Source organism: Monodelphis domestica, chromosome 1 (assembly GCF_027887165.1).
Source record: "Monodelphis domestica isolate mMonDom1 chromosome 1, mMonDom1.pri, whole genome shotgun sequence".
Lineage (NCBI taxonomy): Eukaryota > Metazoa > Chordata > Mammalia > Didelphimorphia > Didelphidae > Monodelphis > Monodelphis domestica.
In genome coordinates, this window is record NC_077227.1 from 112733996 (window position 1) to 112754062 (window position 20067).

General features: G+C 43.9%; 1 protein-coding gene across 5 annotated transcripts in view; it reads left to right on the forward strand.

The window, feature by feature from the left end:
- The window catches only part of SH3PXD2A (SH3 and PX domains 2A), a 337587-nt gene that overhangs the window by 216943 nt on the left and 100577 nt on the right, over positions 1 to 20067 (forward strand). For 3 of the 5 annotated variants that reach the window (XM_001368979.5, XM_001368948.5, XM_056804514.1), the window contains one exon: positions 13076 to 13120. The exons of the other annotated variants lie outside the window; for them this stretch is intronic. In XM_001368979.5, coding sequence (XP_001369016.2) covers positions 13076 to 13120 — 45 coding nt within the window. The remainder of the gene's footprint in view (positions 1 to 13075; positions 13121 to 20067) is intronic. 5 annotated transcript variants of the gene reach the window in all.

A 20067-nucleotide genomic window follows, 5' to 3' on the forward strand; every position in this document is an offset into this window, starting at 1 on the left:
ATACTGAGAGACAGCTATAACCCACATTAATAAAAGCTGGGAGGTGGTCCTCAATCATTTCTAAGAGTATAAAGGGGTTCTGAGATCAAAAGGTTTGAGGAATGTTGCATCTGGATGATCATGGAGGTCTCTTCAAGCTCTGAATCCTATAGCTTAGAGTCAGAAGACTATGTTCTGACTCCTACTAATGTTAGACTGCCTGGAAGATCATGCCATTTTTCACTTCTCTTTGCCATAGGTCTTACTACTACTACTACTACTACTACTACTACTACTACTACTACTACTACTACTACTACTACTACTACTACTAGCAGCAGCATTTATATAGTGCTCTTTAAGGTTAAAAAGTGCTTTATAAACACAGTGGAATTGTGCATCAGCTATGGGAGGGGGCTGCGAGGAGAGGAGGAAAAGAACATGATTTTTGTAATCCTGGAAAAATACTCTAAATTAATCAATTAAATAATTTTTTTTGAAAGTGCTTTATAAATGTGATCCCATTTTATCCCCCTCCAACCTCTGTGAGAGTTAGGTACTATTATTATCCCTGTTTTATGGATGAGGAAACTAAGGCAGACAGGAGTTAAGTGACTGCCCAAAGTCATACAACTAGTGTCTGAACCCAGATTTAAATTCAGATCTTTTTGACTCCAGGCACTACACTCTATCCATTGTGTCCTTCATTTATAAAATGGAAGGATGAGACTTACTTATACCACTTGCCTCTTGGGGATACTGTGAGGAAGTAATAATGGATAGAATTTCCATAGAGCTTTAAAGTTTAGAAAGTTCTCTTTTCACAACAACCCTGTAAGGCGGGTAGATATCACAGCTATTATTATCCCCATTTAGCAGATGAATAAACTGAGATTAGTGGAGGTTCCAAGGTCCCATAGCTAATGTGTCAGGGTTGAGCTTTAAACACATCTCTTTCCTTACTCCAAGGCAAGTTCTCTTTCCACTGTTCCATGATGCAGACTAGCATTGGGAGGGATAGCTCCCCATTAGGTAACAGAGTCAGCATCTAGAAAGATTTCAATAGTTTTACTAGGAGTCAAAACAACAGCCTCACAAATATCAGATATGAAAGGGATACTTGGGCTGCAGTTTGGGCTGTATTGAGAGAAGCCTAGTACTGAACTTGGTGATGCATATGTATAATTGGAACTATCTGGGGGGCTGAGGCTAATGGATATCTGGAGCTTGGGAGTTCTGAGCTGTAGTAGGCTATACCAATTGGGTGTCCATCTTAAGTTTGGTATGAGAGAGAAAGAGAGAGACAGAGACAGAGGAGAGAGGAGAGAGAGACAGAGAGAGACAGAGACAGAGGAGAGAGGAGAGTGAGACAGAGAGAGATAGAGACAGAGAGGAGAGAGACAGAGACAGAGGAGAGAGGAGAGTGAGACAGAGACAGACAGAGGAGAGAGGAGAGTGAGACAGAGAGAGACAGAGACAGAGAGGAGAGAGAGAGAGAGAGACAGAGGAGAGAGGAGAGTGAGACAGAGAGAGACAGAGAGAGAGAGAGAGAGAGAGAGAGAGAGAGAGAGAGAGAGAGAGAGAGAGAGAGAGAGAGAGAGAGAGAGAGATTGGAGAAGGTAGAGAAGGAGGAGGGGAAAGAGGGGACTGATTAGGTCAACTCTGCCATGTTGTTTGGCATGGGCACCTAGTTTATTAGGAAAGACTTTTATAAAGTGGAAAATAGCCAGAGGAAGGCTTCAAATTCATGCCATACAAGGACCACTTCAAAGAATTGGAGAAGAGGATCCTCAGAGGGAATAGGATAGCTTTCTTCCAAGCATTAGATTAGCTCTATCTTATGTAGAAGAGAAATCAGTTTTTTTGTTGGGTTCCAATGAATAGAACCAGGAGCAATGGATAAAATTCCAAATAAGGAGATGTAGGTTTGTTGTCAGCAAGAACTTCCAATTAGTGCTCTTCCAGCATCATGGGCTGCCCCAAGAGGTTTCCCTCATTGGAAGTCTTCAAGCCAAGACTGAATGAACATTTTTGGGGGGTGTTTTGCAAAACATTCTTATTCAGGTAGGAGTTGGACTTAAGAGGACTACTGAGATCCCTTCCAGCTTTGGAATTTGGGGTTTCTTTGAAATTGGACCTATAATAATTGATGTAAGAGAAAACTCCCAATAGCACCTCGTACAACTGATGATAATAGTGATGATGAGGAGGAAGATAACTAGCATTTAGGTAGCACCTGAAAGTCTGCAAAGTGCTTTACAATTATCTCATGTTATCCTCTTACCAACCTTAGGAGATAGGTGTGATTTTTATTCCCATTTTATAAATAAGGAAACTAAGGCAGACACAGGCTTAGTGTTTTGCCCAGTGTCAAATAGCTGTTACATTTATGAGGCAAATTTGAACTTAGGTCTTCCTGATCCCAGGTTTTAGCATTCTATCCATAGTGCCACCTAGGAAGGCATAAAGATGCTCCTTCCTCTAACTACTAAACAGAAGGTAACATCCCTTGTCAACCTATTCATGTGCAGCTTTCTTGATTAATGACAAAGGACTTACATATGTCCTGGGGAAAACAAAAATTTAGGCAACGCTTACTGTTCTTACTACCTTTTGCAGAATTTAGGCCATGCTATTAGCTTAGAAACATAGTATAGTATCTATAACTTCATTCACTTTTAAAATTATCATGGATATATTTTAGGATGTAAAAAGCTAGAAAATTTTGGGGAAAATAAACATTAGGGATTTTTTCTTTTTTCATTAGAGATTTTCTATTTCTTTATTGGGGGGATTTTATTTAATTAATTTAGAATATTTTTCCATGGTTACAAGATTCATGTTCTTTCCCTGCCTTAGAGATTTTTTTAAAAGAGAAAATAAGTCTTTAGGGAAAAAAAATGATCTCTTTTTTTTCTCCCCTGACCCTGATTTTTCCTTTTTTTCTAAGGCTCCACATCACTTCATAGGGTCCTACTAGTTGAAATAGAAGTCATTTAGGTGTCATAAGACTGAGAATCTCATAAAAAGTATATTGGCCGTGGGGACACCTGGGTTCTAGTTCCTGCTGTTAACAATGACCTTGGACAATTTAGCAAACTTCCCTATGCTTAGCATAATGATCACTATCTTCCCTCTCTACCTGCCAGGGTACAATGGCAAAGAGATACTTAGTGGACTTCTAAACCTCAATATTTCCCCCAACCTACCAAGCCATACTCTTCTCCAACCATGTTAGAAATTCCAAGGGATGTAGCTCTCTGTGTATGACTATGTGCATGAATTCGTGTGTGTCTGTCCCAACTCCCAAAGGAGGGAGGATGAGGTCTGTGTGAAGTGATGAAGTTGGTGACAAATCCCAAACACTGATCTCAATTGGCAATTGGCAATAGTCTCTATGAAAGCTTTGTGTACCCCTGGTCCAAGTGGTTATAAAGGATTTTTCTGTACCTCTGTTTTGTATCAGGCAGGGAGGGGTAAGGGTTGGCTACAGTTTTTCTGGGGGTGTTAACACACATTCCCTTGCCCCCCGCCCCAATCCAGACTATCCCCTTAAGTACCCTACTGCCACGCTTTTATTGGCAAGCCTTCTTTTTTTTGCACTTGATCATCAGGATTTAATTAAAAGATTCATCCATTCCCCCCTCCTCTCCCCTGTCCTCTTTTGCTCTCTCTGTTCCAAAACTACTATATTTCACCCCTGTTTCAGAATTGTTGTCTAGCTGCCTTCAGGACCAACCACTATCAAAGATGGGATTCCTAGCAGGTAAATGGGGAGAGGCCATGAAAGTAGCATTTTCCTGATTTATGGCTTCCTTCTCAGTCCCATACCTACTCTCTATCCACCTGCCACTGCCCTTACCAATACTGAGCTCTTTTTTTACTGGTTTCTCTATTTTTTTTTTCTGATTCTCTGAAATAAACACCATGGAACAGCACTGAGAAATCTTACAAAAAACAAATAAAGACTTCTCTTTTGTTATTGTATTGGAGATTCTTCCTCTGTGTTCTTCTAAGTGATTAGCCTAGATGACTTCTAAAGCTTCTTCCATCTCTGAGGTTTTATGATGCTATTAGATATGCATTCTACATAAAAGAGAAAATTTTAACCAAAGATATAAAATGCTTTCCTTATAATAATCCTATGAAATTATGCAAGTATCTGTTTTTGAGATTCTTAGAGGCTTTAGAGGTGCTACAATTGGTCTTCAAGTATTTATGAAACACTTACTGTATGCCAGGCATTGCTCCACTCCAGTCTCAAAGAGGTAGCCTTACTTCTTACCAAGGTTGTAAGGATAGTTTAGGGTTGTGACCTAATCTAAGTTTGATTTTTGGTCGCCAGGGGATATCCCAAATAAAATACTCAAGTCAGTTTGGAAATCTATGGTGGTTTAATCGATATATTGGGAAGAAATCAAGGAGAAGAGAGAGGGAAAGGTATAGGATTTCTCTTACCCGGCCTGTGCCAGGGGAGTCCAAAGTCCTGTGCCACGAGGTCCTTGAAGATTAGAGGCTTTCTCTGAAGAGAATAGTGTTTAGAAGGTAAAGGAGGGAAATCAGCCTAAACCCCGAAAGAGAGCTCAGAGAAGAGCCTCACCTGAACTAGGTTACTAGGCTTCCTCCAGTATGGTATCAAGGAAAACTCACCACTAAACCCAGACTATAGCAGCTGCCACACCAAGATGCTGACATGCTCAGCAAGCTGCCATCAGCCACCTCTCCACTGTCAAAAAGGCTGGAGAAAGGAAGTGATACAAAATATGTAGACAGTTTTACATCACTTCACCTGTACCAGTGGTAGCTTAAGCTTGACTTAGGATAGCCCAGGGATCTGTCAGCTGTGTCTAATTTGTCATTTGCTAGCACATGTCTATCAATGGCCATCCCCCTAGATACTTAATCCTTAAGTATGGGTGTAGACATTCCTGATTTTGTTAGACTAAGCAGGGTGGAGTAATCTAAAGTTCACATGGCCCAATCCTTTGCTTGCATAAGTGATACCATTCCATACCATCTTCCTCCAGAGATTGCCTTCTCTGTCCTCCCCATTCTATCAATTATCTTTGATCTTTCCCTGTCTACTTTACTCCTTCCCTACTCTCTACAAATATGCCCATGTCTCCCCTGTCTCCCAAAAGTTCCCCATGATCCTTCACTTCTAGCTAATTATCATCCTATATCTCTTTTGAGGCTAAACAAAGGCTATCGACATGAAATGTCTCCATTTTATCTCCGCTTACTCCTTAACCCTTTAAATCTAGCTTTCAGCCTCTTCATCCCACTGAAATTGCCCTCTCCAGTTACTAGTAATTTCTTAATTGCCAAATCCCATGGCCTTTTCTCAGTCTTCATTCTCTTTGACCTCTCTGCAGCCTTTGATGCTATCAATTGGCTTCTCCTTAATACTCTCTTCTCTCTAGATGTCATACTCTCTCCTTGTTCTCCTATCTCTCTGGTCACTCCTCAGCCTCCTTTGAATGTTCCTTATGAATATCATTCCCTATCAGGGGAATGACATGGTAAGAGCTGTGTTTCATCAATATCATTTTAGTAATTTTAGAGAATATAGAGAAGAGAAATCAGGGAAAACAATTCATTTAGGAACCTGTAGTCTACCATGACCCCAGAGGATTCAAGTTGAAACATTCTGCCTATCTCCTATTAAAGAGGTGAGGACTCAGGATGCAACTTGAGGCATATATCTTATAGATGGGACTAATATGGGAACTACCCACAGCCTAGTGTGATAAATGATGGAAAATAACTGATGTGTGTTGGATATGGTCGTACAGGCTTGCAAATGAGGAAGCTGAGGCTTAAAGATTTCTGGAGTCCAGCAGTTCTGAGCTGCATCAGGCAAAGCCAATCAGGTATCCTCATCCCAGGGTGAGGGGGTACCATGTTGCCCAAGGAGGACTGAGATGACCCAGGTTGACACAGAGTAGGTCAGCAGTAAGGCTCCACTAAGAGAGAGAGAGAGAGAGAGAGAGAGAGAGAGAGAGAGAGAGAGAGAGAGAGAGAGAGAGAGAGAGAGAGACATACACACACACACACAAAGAGACAAAAAAAGAAAGATGTGAAGGATTGTAATGTAAGATAAGATAGGAGCCAGATCATAGAGGGATTTAGACACTTGGCTTAGAATTGTATATTTTACCCTAGAGGCAAAAGGGATCAAAAAAGTTGATAAAAAGTTTTTCAAAAAACTTGAAAAAAGGATTTTTCAACTGGGTGTATGGGTTGGCAGGCATAGTCAAGAGTTTTATTTTAGAAATATCAATTCCCCGGTTATGTGGAGGATCGATTGGAGAGGAGAAAGTCAGAAGAGGGGAGACTAATTTGGAAGTTATTACAGGTAGAGGCTGTATAAGGGAAAGGAAGGGAACAGATATAAAAGATAACATGCAATTAAAAAGACTTGGCATCTGATTGGGTATTTGGGTTCTGTCTTATGCTTTTACTCAAGTATTCCCCCTTTAATAGAACTCATTCCTCCTTCCCCTTTGTCTAACAACATTCTCAGCTTTCCTCAAAGTATAGTTATGGTTCTAAATCCACAGGGGGGCATTTCTTTATTTCCCCAGTAATTAATTGTCTTTTTCTCTTGAAATTGTTTTGTATAACAGTATATATTTTGTAATCATCGACCTTTTCATGTTGTATCCTCCTCATAGAATGTCAGCTACTCCAGGGTGGACATCATGTGCATTTAATTAGCATTTGTTGAATTCAATGTAAGGAGGAACAACTAATAATTAGAGTTGTCCAGCACTGGACCTCTGGAGGTATTCAAGGAAAGGTTGGATGCCTGCCTGTCAGGGATATTGTTGCAGAGATTCCGGCAATGAAGTGAAAGGTGGTTTAGATGACTTCAGAGGTCTTTTTTAAGCCTGACTTTCTTTGGGGTTCTTTATATATTGCCCAGAAAAAATAAATTAGTCCAAATATAAAAAGTGGTACAACCAAGAAAAAGAAATGAGTTGAAAAGATGGTGTGATGAAAAGCGGTAGAGACCTCAGATGATGGTCCCTCCTTCTGTTACTGTTAGGCACCAGTGGGGAGTTATTTCTCCTTCTGTAGGACTCATTTTCTTCATCATTAAAGAAGATGTACAGTCCCTTTTAACATTCAGTGCCCTAAGAAGATATAAATTGGAAGAAATAGGCCTAGTAATAGGTTCTTGAGAGAAGCCCTAGATTTGGAGGAGATGATCCTAAGCTCTTAAAGTTGATGTCATGAGAGCTAAGTGTGACTTCCACCCACCCCTGTCCCTACTTATCCTTCAGGTTCTCTGACCAGGATGCATTCCTAGACATACAGGCTCACGAATGTGGATGTGCAGAAGTTCTTACCCTAACCCTTGGGGACATGTTGCACCCCTCCTAGAGGACCTGCCCAGAGAGGGAGAATGTATTCTCATGGTCAGTGCCTAAGTGTGGGTAGATCCTAGATCCATAAGCCAATTCTTGAATTTAACAGATGAGATTATGAGATCATAGATTTAAAGGTGGAAGAGGCCTTAATTATAACTTAAGTTACCTTCACTTCACAGTTGAGATAATTTAGTCTCAGAGTTTCAGTGACTTGATGATGGCCCTCCAGGACCATCAGTGTGAGAGACTGGATTCAAACCCAAGTGCTCTGGCTGTGATCCACTGCTTCTTCCATTCTGAAGGAATGTAAGAGCAGGTAGAGACCTTAGGGTTAAGGTTAGGGTTTAAAGATCACCTATTCCAACCCATCATTTTGCGGAGGAGGAAACTGTTGCCTAGAAAGAGGAAAGGGGACTTGGCCAAACTCATAGAGTGAGTGAGCTGTAGCATCGGGAATACAACCCAGGCCTCCTAACTCCCAGCTAGTGGTCTGTCCACTCTGTCATGAATAGCTAAGATGCCTCTCACGGGAGGAAAAGCTGCTGGTCCCCAAGAGACCAAAGTGATAGTACCGGAGGGTTAGTTTCTTAACCTACAAAAGGACAGAACCAGGGCCATGGCTCCCCTTCTCTGGGCCCCTTTCTCCATGAAGAAGGGGGTCAGTTCCCTGGCCCTCTTCCTTTTTCTAGGTCCTGCAGTCATTCTATCCCCTCTGATTTGGCCTCACAGGAGGACCAGCTTCTAAGGCAAGGCACGAATCCATCACGTGAAAGCCAGATGTGAAGAATTTTCCAAGTGGTTGGAGGTGGGGGTGGGGAGAGGAGGAGTGAGGAGTGCTGATGCTGGGGGCTGGTTGTGTGTGTGTGTGTGTGTGTGTGTGTGTGTGTGTGTGTGTGTGTGTGTGTAGCTCTGTTTACGTGGCATCTGAGAGGGGGTGGAGATTGGTCTGGACACTGAGTGGAAGGGGAAGAGAAAGGCAGAGAGGCTCCCTGCAGGAGCAGCTGGGGACTGAGCTCAGCTCCGCTCCCATCAGACATTATAGATAATCAAGTTGTACAGTTCAGATGCTCATTTCCTGCACTATCTATCTTTCTTTCGATTCACTCAGTTATTTATACATAAACCAGTGTCTGTTTGAAAGGCAACAGATGCTAAAAATCTACAGCTTTTCCTGGGTGGGTGACATTTTTTTGGCTTTTAGAGATGCTAGTTCAGAGTGAAAAGCACTTGACTGTTTGCTAGTCAGAAGACCTGGGTTCCAATTTAGATAGCTCATAGCCCACAGCCATGCAGACTCTACAAAGAATTCATATACCATTAAAGTTAATAGTTAAAGGGGGCTTTAGAGATCACCTAGTACAATCCCCCTTTGTTACAGCTGAGCCAATTAAGATCTAGAGAAGTAATGTTGACCTGTCCAAGGTAGGACCGCTAGTTGGTTTGCATTCCGTGGAATAGGGAAGGAGTATTAGAGGGGTCAGATGCTACGGGACTGATCATCCTCCTTCCTTGTCCCATATCCATTTTTCCTGGCTCCATGCTTCCATATGTATGTGCAGGTTTGGCCAAGGGCTTGTGGGAGTCAGGGAGAGCATTTGATGAAGAGTGTTAGAGAAGAGGGAAGAATGTCACTGTGGCTGCTGGGACCATCAAGACTCAGCCCATGTCTGTGTTGAAGCATAGGATGTTGAAGGAAGAATACTTGGAATTTAGAAGTCAGATAGATGTCCTGTTGGTAACCCTTTCTCTCCTTCCCTCTTCCACTGACCCCACGGTGATGGAGAAAGATTATAACCCTATCAGAGGCCTCTAGACCTGAGATTTTTATTGATGAGAGGAACTCCCAGGATGAAGATCCCTTCAACCAATGCAGATCAATAATTTTTCTGCTATTTCTTGTCTTAGAAGGCTGCTTTAGGCACTGTGAGGTTAAATAACGTTTCCAGGGTCACCCAGTCATATCAGGACTTGAATCCAGGGCTTTCTGACTTCAGAGTTGACCCTTTATCCACTATACTCTCCACTCCCTCTCTATAGCAACATCAATAACAACTTACTTTTACAATTTCTCCCAGTTATCCTGTGGAATAGGCAGGGCTGGAGTTAATTATTGCTTTCCTCATTTTTCAGATTAGGAAATTGAAATTTAAAGAGGAATCTTACTTCAAATTAAAGACCATTTGCTGTAAGAGCAGGGGCTTAGAAACCCAGTCTCCTAACTCCCAATTCAGCACTGTTTCCCTGGCTCTTCTCTGCAAGCGAATACAGGATCAGGCAGCAGCAGCTGCAAACAGTAGGCTTTGTCTGTATGGCCCCTTAGAGCACCAGCACCTGTCTTTGGCTGGAGCTTGTACAAGCTTGCTTAGCAGGGTGGAGAAATGACTCCCATTCCTGCCTCATTTCTCCCATTCCATGCTTCCCAAGGCATCTCCCATCTGTGACTGTAGCTGCAGTGGGGCCAGGCTGAGCCAGAGGTGGGGCTGCTCCCCCAGGACTTCCCTCACGCCTCTAGGTGGTTCTGAATGCCCTGATGCTGCAGACTAGCGTGCCCAGAACCGCCTCCCTTAGGCACTGCCATCCAGGACCCATACATTGTGTGTCCTGAGCTGGCTCTCTCCAGCACCCCATCTCCTACTCTCTACCTGAACTAGGAAACTGGCCGATCCCTGACTGCCTGGCTCACACCACCCTGAAGGTCAGCTGCACATTCCTTCCTGGAGTCTGTCTTCCCACACACGTGCTTTGATTTCTGAGAAATGGAGCTCCTCAGGGACCTGGCCCAAGGGCAGAGGATGGGCCTGTTTTGTTCACCACCCCAGCTATAGAGACAACAAAGGAAAAAGGAACAGCAGTAAAGAAATAGTCCTAATAATGCTGGTACAGAACTATAAATCAGAGGATCTGGGTTCTACTCAGTTATCAGCTGATGGTTTGACCTTGGGCAAGTCACTTCCTTTTTCTGAGCCTCAAGTCCCTCCTCTATAAACTGAATGGATGTAGACTGTGTGATCTCTTAAGGGCTTCCTCCTGCTATGCTATTCCATGTTTCTGCTATCCCAAGTGACGCTTTTTTTCTGAAGAATGATCTTTGCCTAATATATCTTCCTTTTAGAGATGAAAGAGACCTTCTAGCTAATCTAGTGACAAGGAATTCTTAATCTGGAGTCTGTGGACTTATGTTAATCATTGTATTTCCCTGTAATTGGTATTCTCTGTAATCTTATGTATTTTATTTTATTCATTTAAAAACACGATTCAAAAAAGAGTTTTATCAGACTGCCAAAGGGGTGGGCCACAACCCAAAAGAGGCAAAGAAGCTCTCATCTATTCCAAATCTGACAAGGAAACTGAGCTTCAGAGGGTAGAAAAATCTGTCAAACACATAGTAAGGAGCAGAGGCGGGCTCTGGACTGAATCCGTATTTCCCATCATACTTTGAATTGTCCTCAGGTGCGTCCTACTTGGGGCCCTTCGTGGTCTCTGGAGACTGCACACTCCTTCCCTCTGGGGTCCAGCTTCACTCAGCTCTCCCCTGTGGTTCCAAGAAGCCATAACACGAACAATGGCCACATCCCAGCAAAATCATCTGGGCAGATGGACTTCCTTGAATGGGAATCTTCTTTCCTGACCCTCTCTCTCCATATCTTCTCCATCTTCTGTCCCTCCTCCTTTTCCTTCCCTCTCCCTCCATTTTCTCCTCCTTTCTCTTTCCCTCTATTTCTTTCCCTTCATCTCTTCCTCCCTTCTTTCCTCCCCACTTGGGCTCTTCCTGTGTCTCTCTGCTCTCTCCCCAATTAGCATTCAACATTTCTATCATTTCATCTTATTGCCTCTGTCCTTGTCTGTCTTTTTTTTTTTGGTCTCCTGTCTCTCTCTCTCTATTCTCTATTTGCTTTTCACTGTCTTTTTCTTTTTACTCTTTTGTTAGTCTCTATATATGTCCTTCTCTTTCTCTTTTTTCTCATCTCTTTGTTCTCTGTCTGTTTCTCTCCCTCTCTCCTCACTTCCCCATCCTCCATCCCCTCCCAACCCTGAGCCAACAGCCTTGTCTGCTTCCTGGCTTGAGGACAGGCATTTGAGGGCCAAAGGCTCATAGTGTGGATCCCAACTCTCCCCTCTGGATGTTGAAAGAAGGCAGGATGAATCCTTTCCTCTAGAGAGTGGACTGTACTATATGGGGGAGGGGACTGGAGCAACCAGATTTGTTCTACACATCTGAGGAACTGGGAAATAAATCATGTTGTTGGAAAAAAATTTCTTCCAACTCTAAAGCTATGATCCTAAGAACTTCTTTTTTTAAACCCTCATTTTCTGGCCTACTCTAAGAACGGTAAGGGCTAGACAAATGTGATTAAGTGACTTTCCCAGGGCCACATGGCTAGGAAATATCAAAGGCCTGTATTTGAACCCAGGTCCTTTCAACTCTGGGCCTGGTGCTTTATCTACTGAGTCACTTAGCCAATCCTAAGAATTTATACAATTAAAAAAAAATCAAGACCAGTTCTATTCTGTATTGTAAACCTTAAATTAATATATATCAGTCTTTTAAAGTGATTTCATTGTCACAGTTTCCCATTTAACTTTGTCAAACAAGTGAAGGGACTCCTTATGGTCTGAACATTCTAATTTAAAGGTACCTCTTCTTGAGGACAATGTTCTGAACCTTGACTTCAAGCCTTGACTCTGATACTCATTAGCTGTATGGCCATGAGAAAATCAATTAACCATCTCTCAACCTGTTCCATCAGCTTTCAAATAGAATTGTCTTTTCTTTCTCTGTCCCTCCTTATCAAATAACCCGACACAAGATTGGTCAAACAGTAAATAAAAACTCCACAAAGATTTTGAATAGGCTTAAGCTCGAAGGGCACTAAAAGATTGTCCAGTTACCTCATTTTACAGAAGAAAACAAGACCCAGAGAGGACAGATTACTTTCCCAAGGCATCAGCAAATCGGTTTCCAATTTGGGGCTAGAACCCAGTGAATTTTCCACCATACCACTTGCTGCCTCTTCTCAGATTGATTATCAACCAGTTTTTTGTTAAGGACCTCTTGTATGCCAGATACCAGGTATAGAAAAACCCTGAAATGAAACAATTCCTACTTCCTTTTTTCATCCCTAACCCTTGATAAACCATACCATACCTTATCATAATTCAACTACTATCTCCAAGCCATTCAGGAAAGAACTGGGGCCAAATCCTACCTTGGCACCTACTAGCTGTATAACTGGGTGCTGAAGTCATTGAATATTTCGGAGTTCCATTTGGGTGGTTTGTTGTTATGGAGGGATATAAAGAAGGAAGACTCAGGGTTGCTGGGTCTGTTGGTTTTTTTTTTTTTAAGTGCCAATACAAACAGTAGGGCCAAGTCCAGGAAATCAATCAGGATTCTGGAGCCTTTGGGACACTTTGGGGATTCCTATGTCTCAGCAAACACTTCATTAGCCCTCATCCCACCCCCTTCCAACTCACCCCTGCCCCCACCCTACCCCCCATCCTGTGGCTTTTCCAGAGATCACACCAGCATTTGTGCAGCTGGACATCCAGTGTGCTTTGGCCTGAGAAGGAGATCTAGCCATCGCGACTATTCTATTATTTCCTTTCTTTTTCTTAATGAGTGAGTTCCAGATCCTAATGGCCTGCCTGAAGATCTAACTAATGCTTTCTCCCTCTCTAATTCTGTTTCTCTGCTGCCTTTCTCTTTGGGGATTTGGAAGTATGGATGTCCGGCTGGGCTGAGTCTCCCAAGAGGGATCTCACAGGTACCACTCACTGCATGGATTCTGTGTGCTTGTGTAAATGTACGGTGTTGTGCCAGGGTCTTGCTGCATGAACTTTCTGCCTGCCTCCATAAAGATTGCCTGTCACATTGCAGGAAGGCTATGGTACAGTCAACCTGTGTTTTCCTAGGGAATCATTTCCTTGATTATGGCCATTTTCTTATTCTTTTGCTTCACAGTTCACTTTAAGGAAGCCCTCAAAAATATACATGTTTTCCCCATCCCTGAGACCTTTGCTAGCAGTAATACTAATAAAAAAAAAAACCTATTCATAGACTCTTTGAACTGCAAAGGACCTCAGACAATCCCCTCTGAACCCCTCGAATTTTTATCTCCCTTTTTTTGATCATTTGTAATAGCCCTGAAAGCCAGGCAGGGCATGAATTATTATTTCCATTTTGCAGAAAGCAAAGACAAAGCCCACAAAGGTGCAGTAACTTGGCCCAGGTCACTTAGCTTGTTAGTGGGAAAGCTGAGACTTGAGTCCAGTCCTCCTGACTTTCATGAAGTCTAAGATTGTTTCTGCAACAACGTCTCTGTTACAGTCACAGTCTCCTTTTGAGTGGCTCAGTCTCCCCCCAATTCTAAAGTAGAAAATAAGGTTTAGAGTCAATCTTTTCTTCCTTCTAAGGAAATAGGTAAGGAGAGGCCTCATTAAGACCATTTTGGGAAGAGGAAGCAGTGCTATTCTGTATCATTTTTTAAGATAAAGAAGAGAATGGAGTCCCTAAGAGGTTGCTGGGAAGCACCAAAGTTGACTTTTTCAAGGCTCAATCTGTCACATTGGGGAGTGTGCTTTAGGAAATCAATCCTTTTTTCCCCTCTATTTCCTGTCCATTGGGATAAGGAAAGAAAGAGATAAGGACAGCAACAGTAGAAATGTCATGAGAGTCTGCTCCGGTTGGTCAAAGCTTCTTGTTGGGGACTTCAGGATTTATAGAGAAGATGAAAACTTGGCCACAATGGGGAGGGGGGTGGGAAAGGTCTTTTATGAAGGAATCATCTTCCCACCCACCAGTGAAAATGGTTAATTTGGAAGAGTTCTGGTAGATATGTAGATGATACAAAATAGAAAGAGTGATGGACTTAATTTGGTTGTGTGACCTTGGACAAGTCATTTAATCTCAGTCTCAGTTTCCTCATCTGTAAAATGGGACTAATAATAGTATCCACCTCCTAGAATTGTTGTAAAGATCAAGTGAAATAGTAAATGTAAAACTTTTTGAACATTTTAATGCTCTCTGGAAACCTCCTATTATTAGTAGGCTTAGTCTAGGATTCATCAGCATCACTGTCACCTCGTAGATAAGCACACTCTCAGGTCTTCACAAGTCAGGATATATAATAGGATCATGCCCTTGGATGTGATGCTGTTCAGGCCCAGCAGGTGGAGGAAGGGGATTGAGGATCCAAACCTTCTTGGGTTGGGCAACCCAATTGTGCCAGGTCATTGGTCTCTCTTTCAGTTCCTTGATGAAGGCCACTTATCTCTTAAGGTAGGAAGGGTCTCACTCAACCAGAACCAATTGGTTCCTACCACTGATGCCATAGTTGTGAGAATAACAATTTTCTGAGTTTGCCTGGAAGCTGGAAGCTACTATCAAGAGAGATCCTAGATGTAGGGATTTCTAGAGAAGGGAGAGGATAAGGGATGCCAGGCAAGAGAAGAAGGGTCATCTCTAGACTATAGACAGAGAGCCTATTGGAGAATGACCCTTCCTGGAAAACAAAAACAAAACAGAGACCACAGGAACACATCTCCTCTCTCTCTTTTCTACTTCCTCCTCACCTCCACCCCCCAAATAGAATACAAATACCTAGCTCCATCTTGCACAAGGGCTCCTCCCTATCATGGAAAACTCACTGGCCCAAGACAGAGGAGACTTGGGTTCCATTTTTTTTATTCACTCACTCACTGTGATGTCTGGGAAGTCACTTTCCTTTCCCTTAAGATGAAAGATGGCCTCCAAAATCCCTTTTAGCTGACTCAATGAATTTCTTCCCTCTCCCCTGAAACAAGAGAGCAGGACCAACCCTGGGCTGGGTACCATCTAGGAATAAAAGCAGTGGACAGGGTCTCTGAAGGGACCTTTCCTCCTCTCCATGGGAAAGAGGAGGGCTCTGTTACTCTCCGGTGCCACGTTTCATCCCAGCTGGGCTGTTCTCTACATAATGGCTGTCCTGATGCTGTCTGTAATGAAGTGTTGGGTCCTGAGCTAATCGCTTGGGCTGTTTCCTTTTTTTATTCCCCTTTTCCATAGGCCAAGTGTGGAGGGACCTCGAGCCGTAGCCAACAACAATACATTTTATTCAAGAGACGTATAGCTTTTCAAACTGTGTGTCTGTGGGGCAGCCAGCAGTGGCCTGGCCTAGCTTAGGAAGAAAAAACCAATCATACATTTATTGGGGCAGATGGGTTCTCCAGGAGATCTGGAGGGAGTTTCTAGGAATCGAGTCCAGTGGTGGGGTTAAGGAGGTGGGCATTGAGGCCAGAAGATAATGGGATTTTACTTGAGGGTGGGTCTTTGTAGAGAAAAAGGCACATGATGAGTCATTTTCATCTCTTAGAAAGAGACTCTGGGCCAGGAGTTAGGGAACCCAGTTTTGCTACAAACAGCAGTGTCACTTTGATCATCCTTCTTGGGACTTAGTTTCCCCATCTGAATAGTTGGCCAAATCCTTCATCTTTCCTTCTTCACAAGATATAGTGATCCTGATTTGGTGGAAAAGTGATATCCAGATGCTGGGGACAATGATAAAGAATGGTTGCTGTGACAGTAGGGTCCTTGGCAAGAATGTTGGTTTTAGCATCCGTGTATCTAGGTTTGAACTCTAGATCTGTTAACGTGCTGCCCCTATGTCCTAGGGAAAGTCATTTCCTTTCTCTGGAACCAGATTTCCTCATCTGTTAAAAAGAACTTAGCATCCTAGGCCCTGTATGTGAATGCTGGTGCTGCCATTTATTTCCTATATGATCTTGGATGAGTCACTTAATCTTTTCTTTTTTTTTAAATTTTCTCCTTTCCTTTCCTTTCCTTTCCTTTCCTTTCCTTTCCTTTCCTTTCCTTTCCTTTCCTTTCCTTTCCTTTCCTTTCCTTTCCTTTCCTTTCCTTTCCTTTCCTTTCCTTTCCTTTCCTTTCCTTTCCTTTCCTTTCCTTTCCTTTCCTTTCCTTTCCTTTCCTTTCCTTTCCTTTCCTTTCCTTTCCTTTCCTTCCTTCCTTCCTTCCTTCCTTCCTTCCTTCCTTCCTTCCTTCCTTCCTTCCTTCCTTCCTTCCTTCCTTCCTTCCTTCCTTCCTTCCTTCCTTCCTTCCTTCCTTCCTTCCTTCCTTCCTTCCTTCCTTCCTTCCTTCCTTCCTTCCTTCCTTCCTTCCTTCCTTCCTTCCTTCCTTCCTTCCTTCCTTCTTTTTTTATTTTAAAATCCTTACCTTCCATCTTGGAGTCAATACTGTGTATTGGCTCCAAGGCAGAAGAGTGGTAAGGGCTAGGCAATGGGGATTAAGTGACTTGCCCAGGATCACACAGCTGGAAAGTGTCTGAGGCCAAATTTGAACCTAGGACCTCCCATCTCTAGGTCTGGCTCTCAATCCACTGAGCTACCCAGCTGCCCCCTTTTCTTTTTTTTAATCCTTACCTTCTGTCTTAGAACCAATAGTAGGTACTGGTTCTAAGGCAGAAGAGCAATGAGGACTAAGGCAGTAGGAGTTAAGTGACTTGCCCAGGGTCACACAGCTAGGAAGGCTCTGAGGCCAGAATTGAACTCTGTGCCAGGCTCTCCATCCACTGAGCCACCTAGCTTCCCCACAAGTCACTTAATTTCTAGCTTCCCCACAAGTCACTTAATTTTGATGGGCTTTAGCTTCCTTGACTGTAAAATTGAGTGAGTGGCACTGGATGACTTCTAAAGTCTCCTCCTGACTCTGGGATAGTCACAAGGTCCCTTCCAGACTGAAATCCACAGTCCTGTGAGCCCCAGGACTCTTGTTCTTGACCTGGTCTTAGGTGAGGCAGGGGTTCAGTTCTATTGCTATCACAGTATTTTTCTTCCAAGAAAGAAAATTCTACTGGCAAGTGCAGGATGAATCAGAAGGGAATAGACTAGGGGCTGTCATAATAGTAAGCCAAGACATGCAAGAATGAAGGCCTAAACTAGGCAGTCATGTTGTTTTCTTGTTCAGCTTGACTTTACCAGACTTTCCTCCAGGTCTGCTAAAAGAAAGATGACCTGCATAGGTCCTAGGATCTTGGCAATTGTTCAGTTGTTTTTCAGTTTTCATGGCCCCTTTTGAGATTTTCTTGGCAAAGATACTGGATTAGATTGCCATTTCTTCTCCAATTCATTTTATAGATGAGGAAACTGAGGCAAACAGTAAAGTGACTTGCCCAGGGTCACAGAGCCAAGAGAAGTGTCTGAGCCCAGATCTGAACTCAGGAAGAGGAGTCTTCCTAAATCCAGGCTCAGCCCACCATCCACCGTGCCACCTAGCTACCCCCACCCTTTGGAAGACTAACCACTAAATCTTTGATTCTGAATCTTGGGTCTCCCACAGGAAGGGATCCCCAGGATGAGACAGAGCTCATTCTGCAGCCCAGGGAGGGGTGTCGCCTGCCTAAAGCCCCTGCCACCACACCGGGCCACACAGCCTCTCCTGCTCATCTAGAAACTCGAGCTGTCTCACTCATGGCCTCCCTTCTGCCCCAGCATTCCCATTCCTGGCTGGGAGGGAATCCAACGGGGCCAGTATGGAATTACGTCACTGCAGGCCGAGTAGTTTCTCATCTGGATACCTGCTTCCAGCTCGAGTATCCAGGGCAGCTCCCACTCCGTGCAGGCAGCATGAGCTTTGGGGCCGATGCCAGAGTACTTACTTCCCAAGGCCTCAGGGAGAGAGACAGAAGCGGAGAGAGTGTGAGGGAAGAGGGGAAGGAGGGAGAGGATGAGAAACCTCCATGAAGCCCTTCCTCAGTGCCAGACGCCGATGGGCGTGTGTGTGTGTGTGTGTGTGTGTGTGTGTGTGTGTGTGTGAAGGTGCTGGGTGTACACATCGGATTGTGGGCTTTAGTATTTCAGATTTATCCCCACTTGTTCATGTGTGGGTGCTTACAAATTTGCAATGGATAAATTCACAAATATGCCCATCTACATGCCTGTGCATTTCTGAGTGTGCTTGTGTTTGTTACACAAAAATGCAAATATGAGTTTAAATGTGCCCCATTTGTAAATGCCGTCTGTTACAGGGGAATGTGTATGTGTAAATCGGTATATCAATGGGTAAGTGTGCATGGGAATGCCCTTTGTGATTGTTGGCATGTATGTGTATGTAGAGAAAGAGAAATCGGGGGAAGGGGCAGTGCGAGGGGGGACAGGGTGTCTAGCAGCTACTTGAATCGCCTCCAAGTGGTGTGCTCATTTGGGTACTAAATGAACTTTTTCTACCTGTGCCATGGAGGCTCAGCCTCTAGAAAGTCGAAGCCAATTTTCCAATGAGGAATCTAAGGTTGAGGGAATGAGGAAAGGGATGGGGGTAGGGGAAGGCATATTTTCCCCCTCCTCTGTCATCCTGCCTCAGATTTTCTTGGCTTGGGTTTAAACCTTCTTGATTTTCCTCCAGCCCCTACCCTCATCTTCTCCACATGGCCTGACCCCTCCAACATCTTTTGGCCCTAAAGCCTCCCTCCTTTCCTCTATCTTTTCTTCTCTTCCTGGGGCCCAAACTTCCAAGCAGCTGATGCACAGAATTATCTCTCCGTATTACCTAATGAGCAACTCATCAGTTGGCAGATCTGATGCTCCAGACCCTGTGTACTAAAGGTTTTTTTGTTTTAACTGTGTAGGCTGTAAAGGAAGGTCTCACCTATATGACCATCTGGACCCCGGCATTCCCCAAGGAATGTAAGAGATGGTGGGGAGTGTCTTTTTGCTCATCTTTAACCCCTCCAGAAAGGGAATGCTTTTCCCCCCTTTAAGGTCCCTAAGCTTCAGCCTCAGTGGGAGGTATTGCTTCCTCATTCAAGCAACGCTGTCCAGCTGGAAAAGGGGGAGACTCCAGGCCCTGTCTTAGAGGAGGGGGGAAACTGCCAGAGCTGTTGGTTACATTTCTCCTTGACATTTAATCACAGCTTTGGAGTGACTTGGCCTCAGTACTGTTCCAGGAATACAGTCACTACATACACACACAGAGTTTCTCTCTGTCTCTGTCTCTCTCTCTCTCTCTCTCTCTGTCTCTCTCTCTCTGTCTCTCTCTCTCTTCCTCTCTCTCTCTGTCTCTCTCTGTCTCTCTCTCTCTCTCTGTCTCTCTCTCTCTCTCTCTCTGTCTCTCTCTCTCTCTGTCTCTTTCTCTCTCTGTCTCTCTCTCTCTGTCTCTGTCTCTGTCTCTGTCTCTCTCTCTCTCTCTCTCTGTCTCTCTCTCTCTGTCTCTGTCTCTCTCTCTCTCTCTCTCTCTGTCTCTCTCTCTCTCTGTCTCTGTCTCTGTCTCTCTCTCTCTCTTCCTCTCTCTCTGTCTCTCTCTCTCTCTCTCTCTCTCTCTCTCTCTCTCTCTCTCTCTGTCTCTGTCTCTCTCTGTCTCTCTGTCTCTCTGTCTCTGTCTCTGTCTCTCTCTCTCTCTCTCTCTCTCTGTCTCTCTCTCTCTCTCTCTCTCTCTCTCTCTCTCTCTCTCTCTCTCTCCCCCTCCCCCCTCCCCTTCCCTCCCTCCCTGGAACCATAGTTCTTCAGTTGTGTGGTCTTTTTAGCTGTGTGCTGGAAGTATTGTGGCCTATTCCTGGAGGTCCTTCTTCTCCCCTCTCCCCCTCACCCCCCTTTGGGTGGCTCCCAAGCCATGGGATCTTGCTGGTCAAAAGAAGACTGCAGATGATAGCTCTGGTGCTGCAGGCTTTGGCTGTTGGCTATCTAGCCCTTTGTGGAAGGGACCCAGCTCATCATTAGAGAAGGTTTC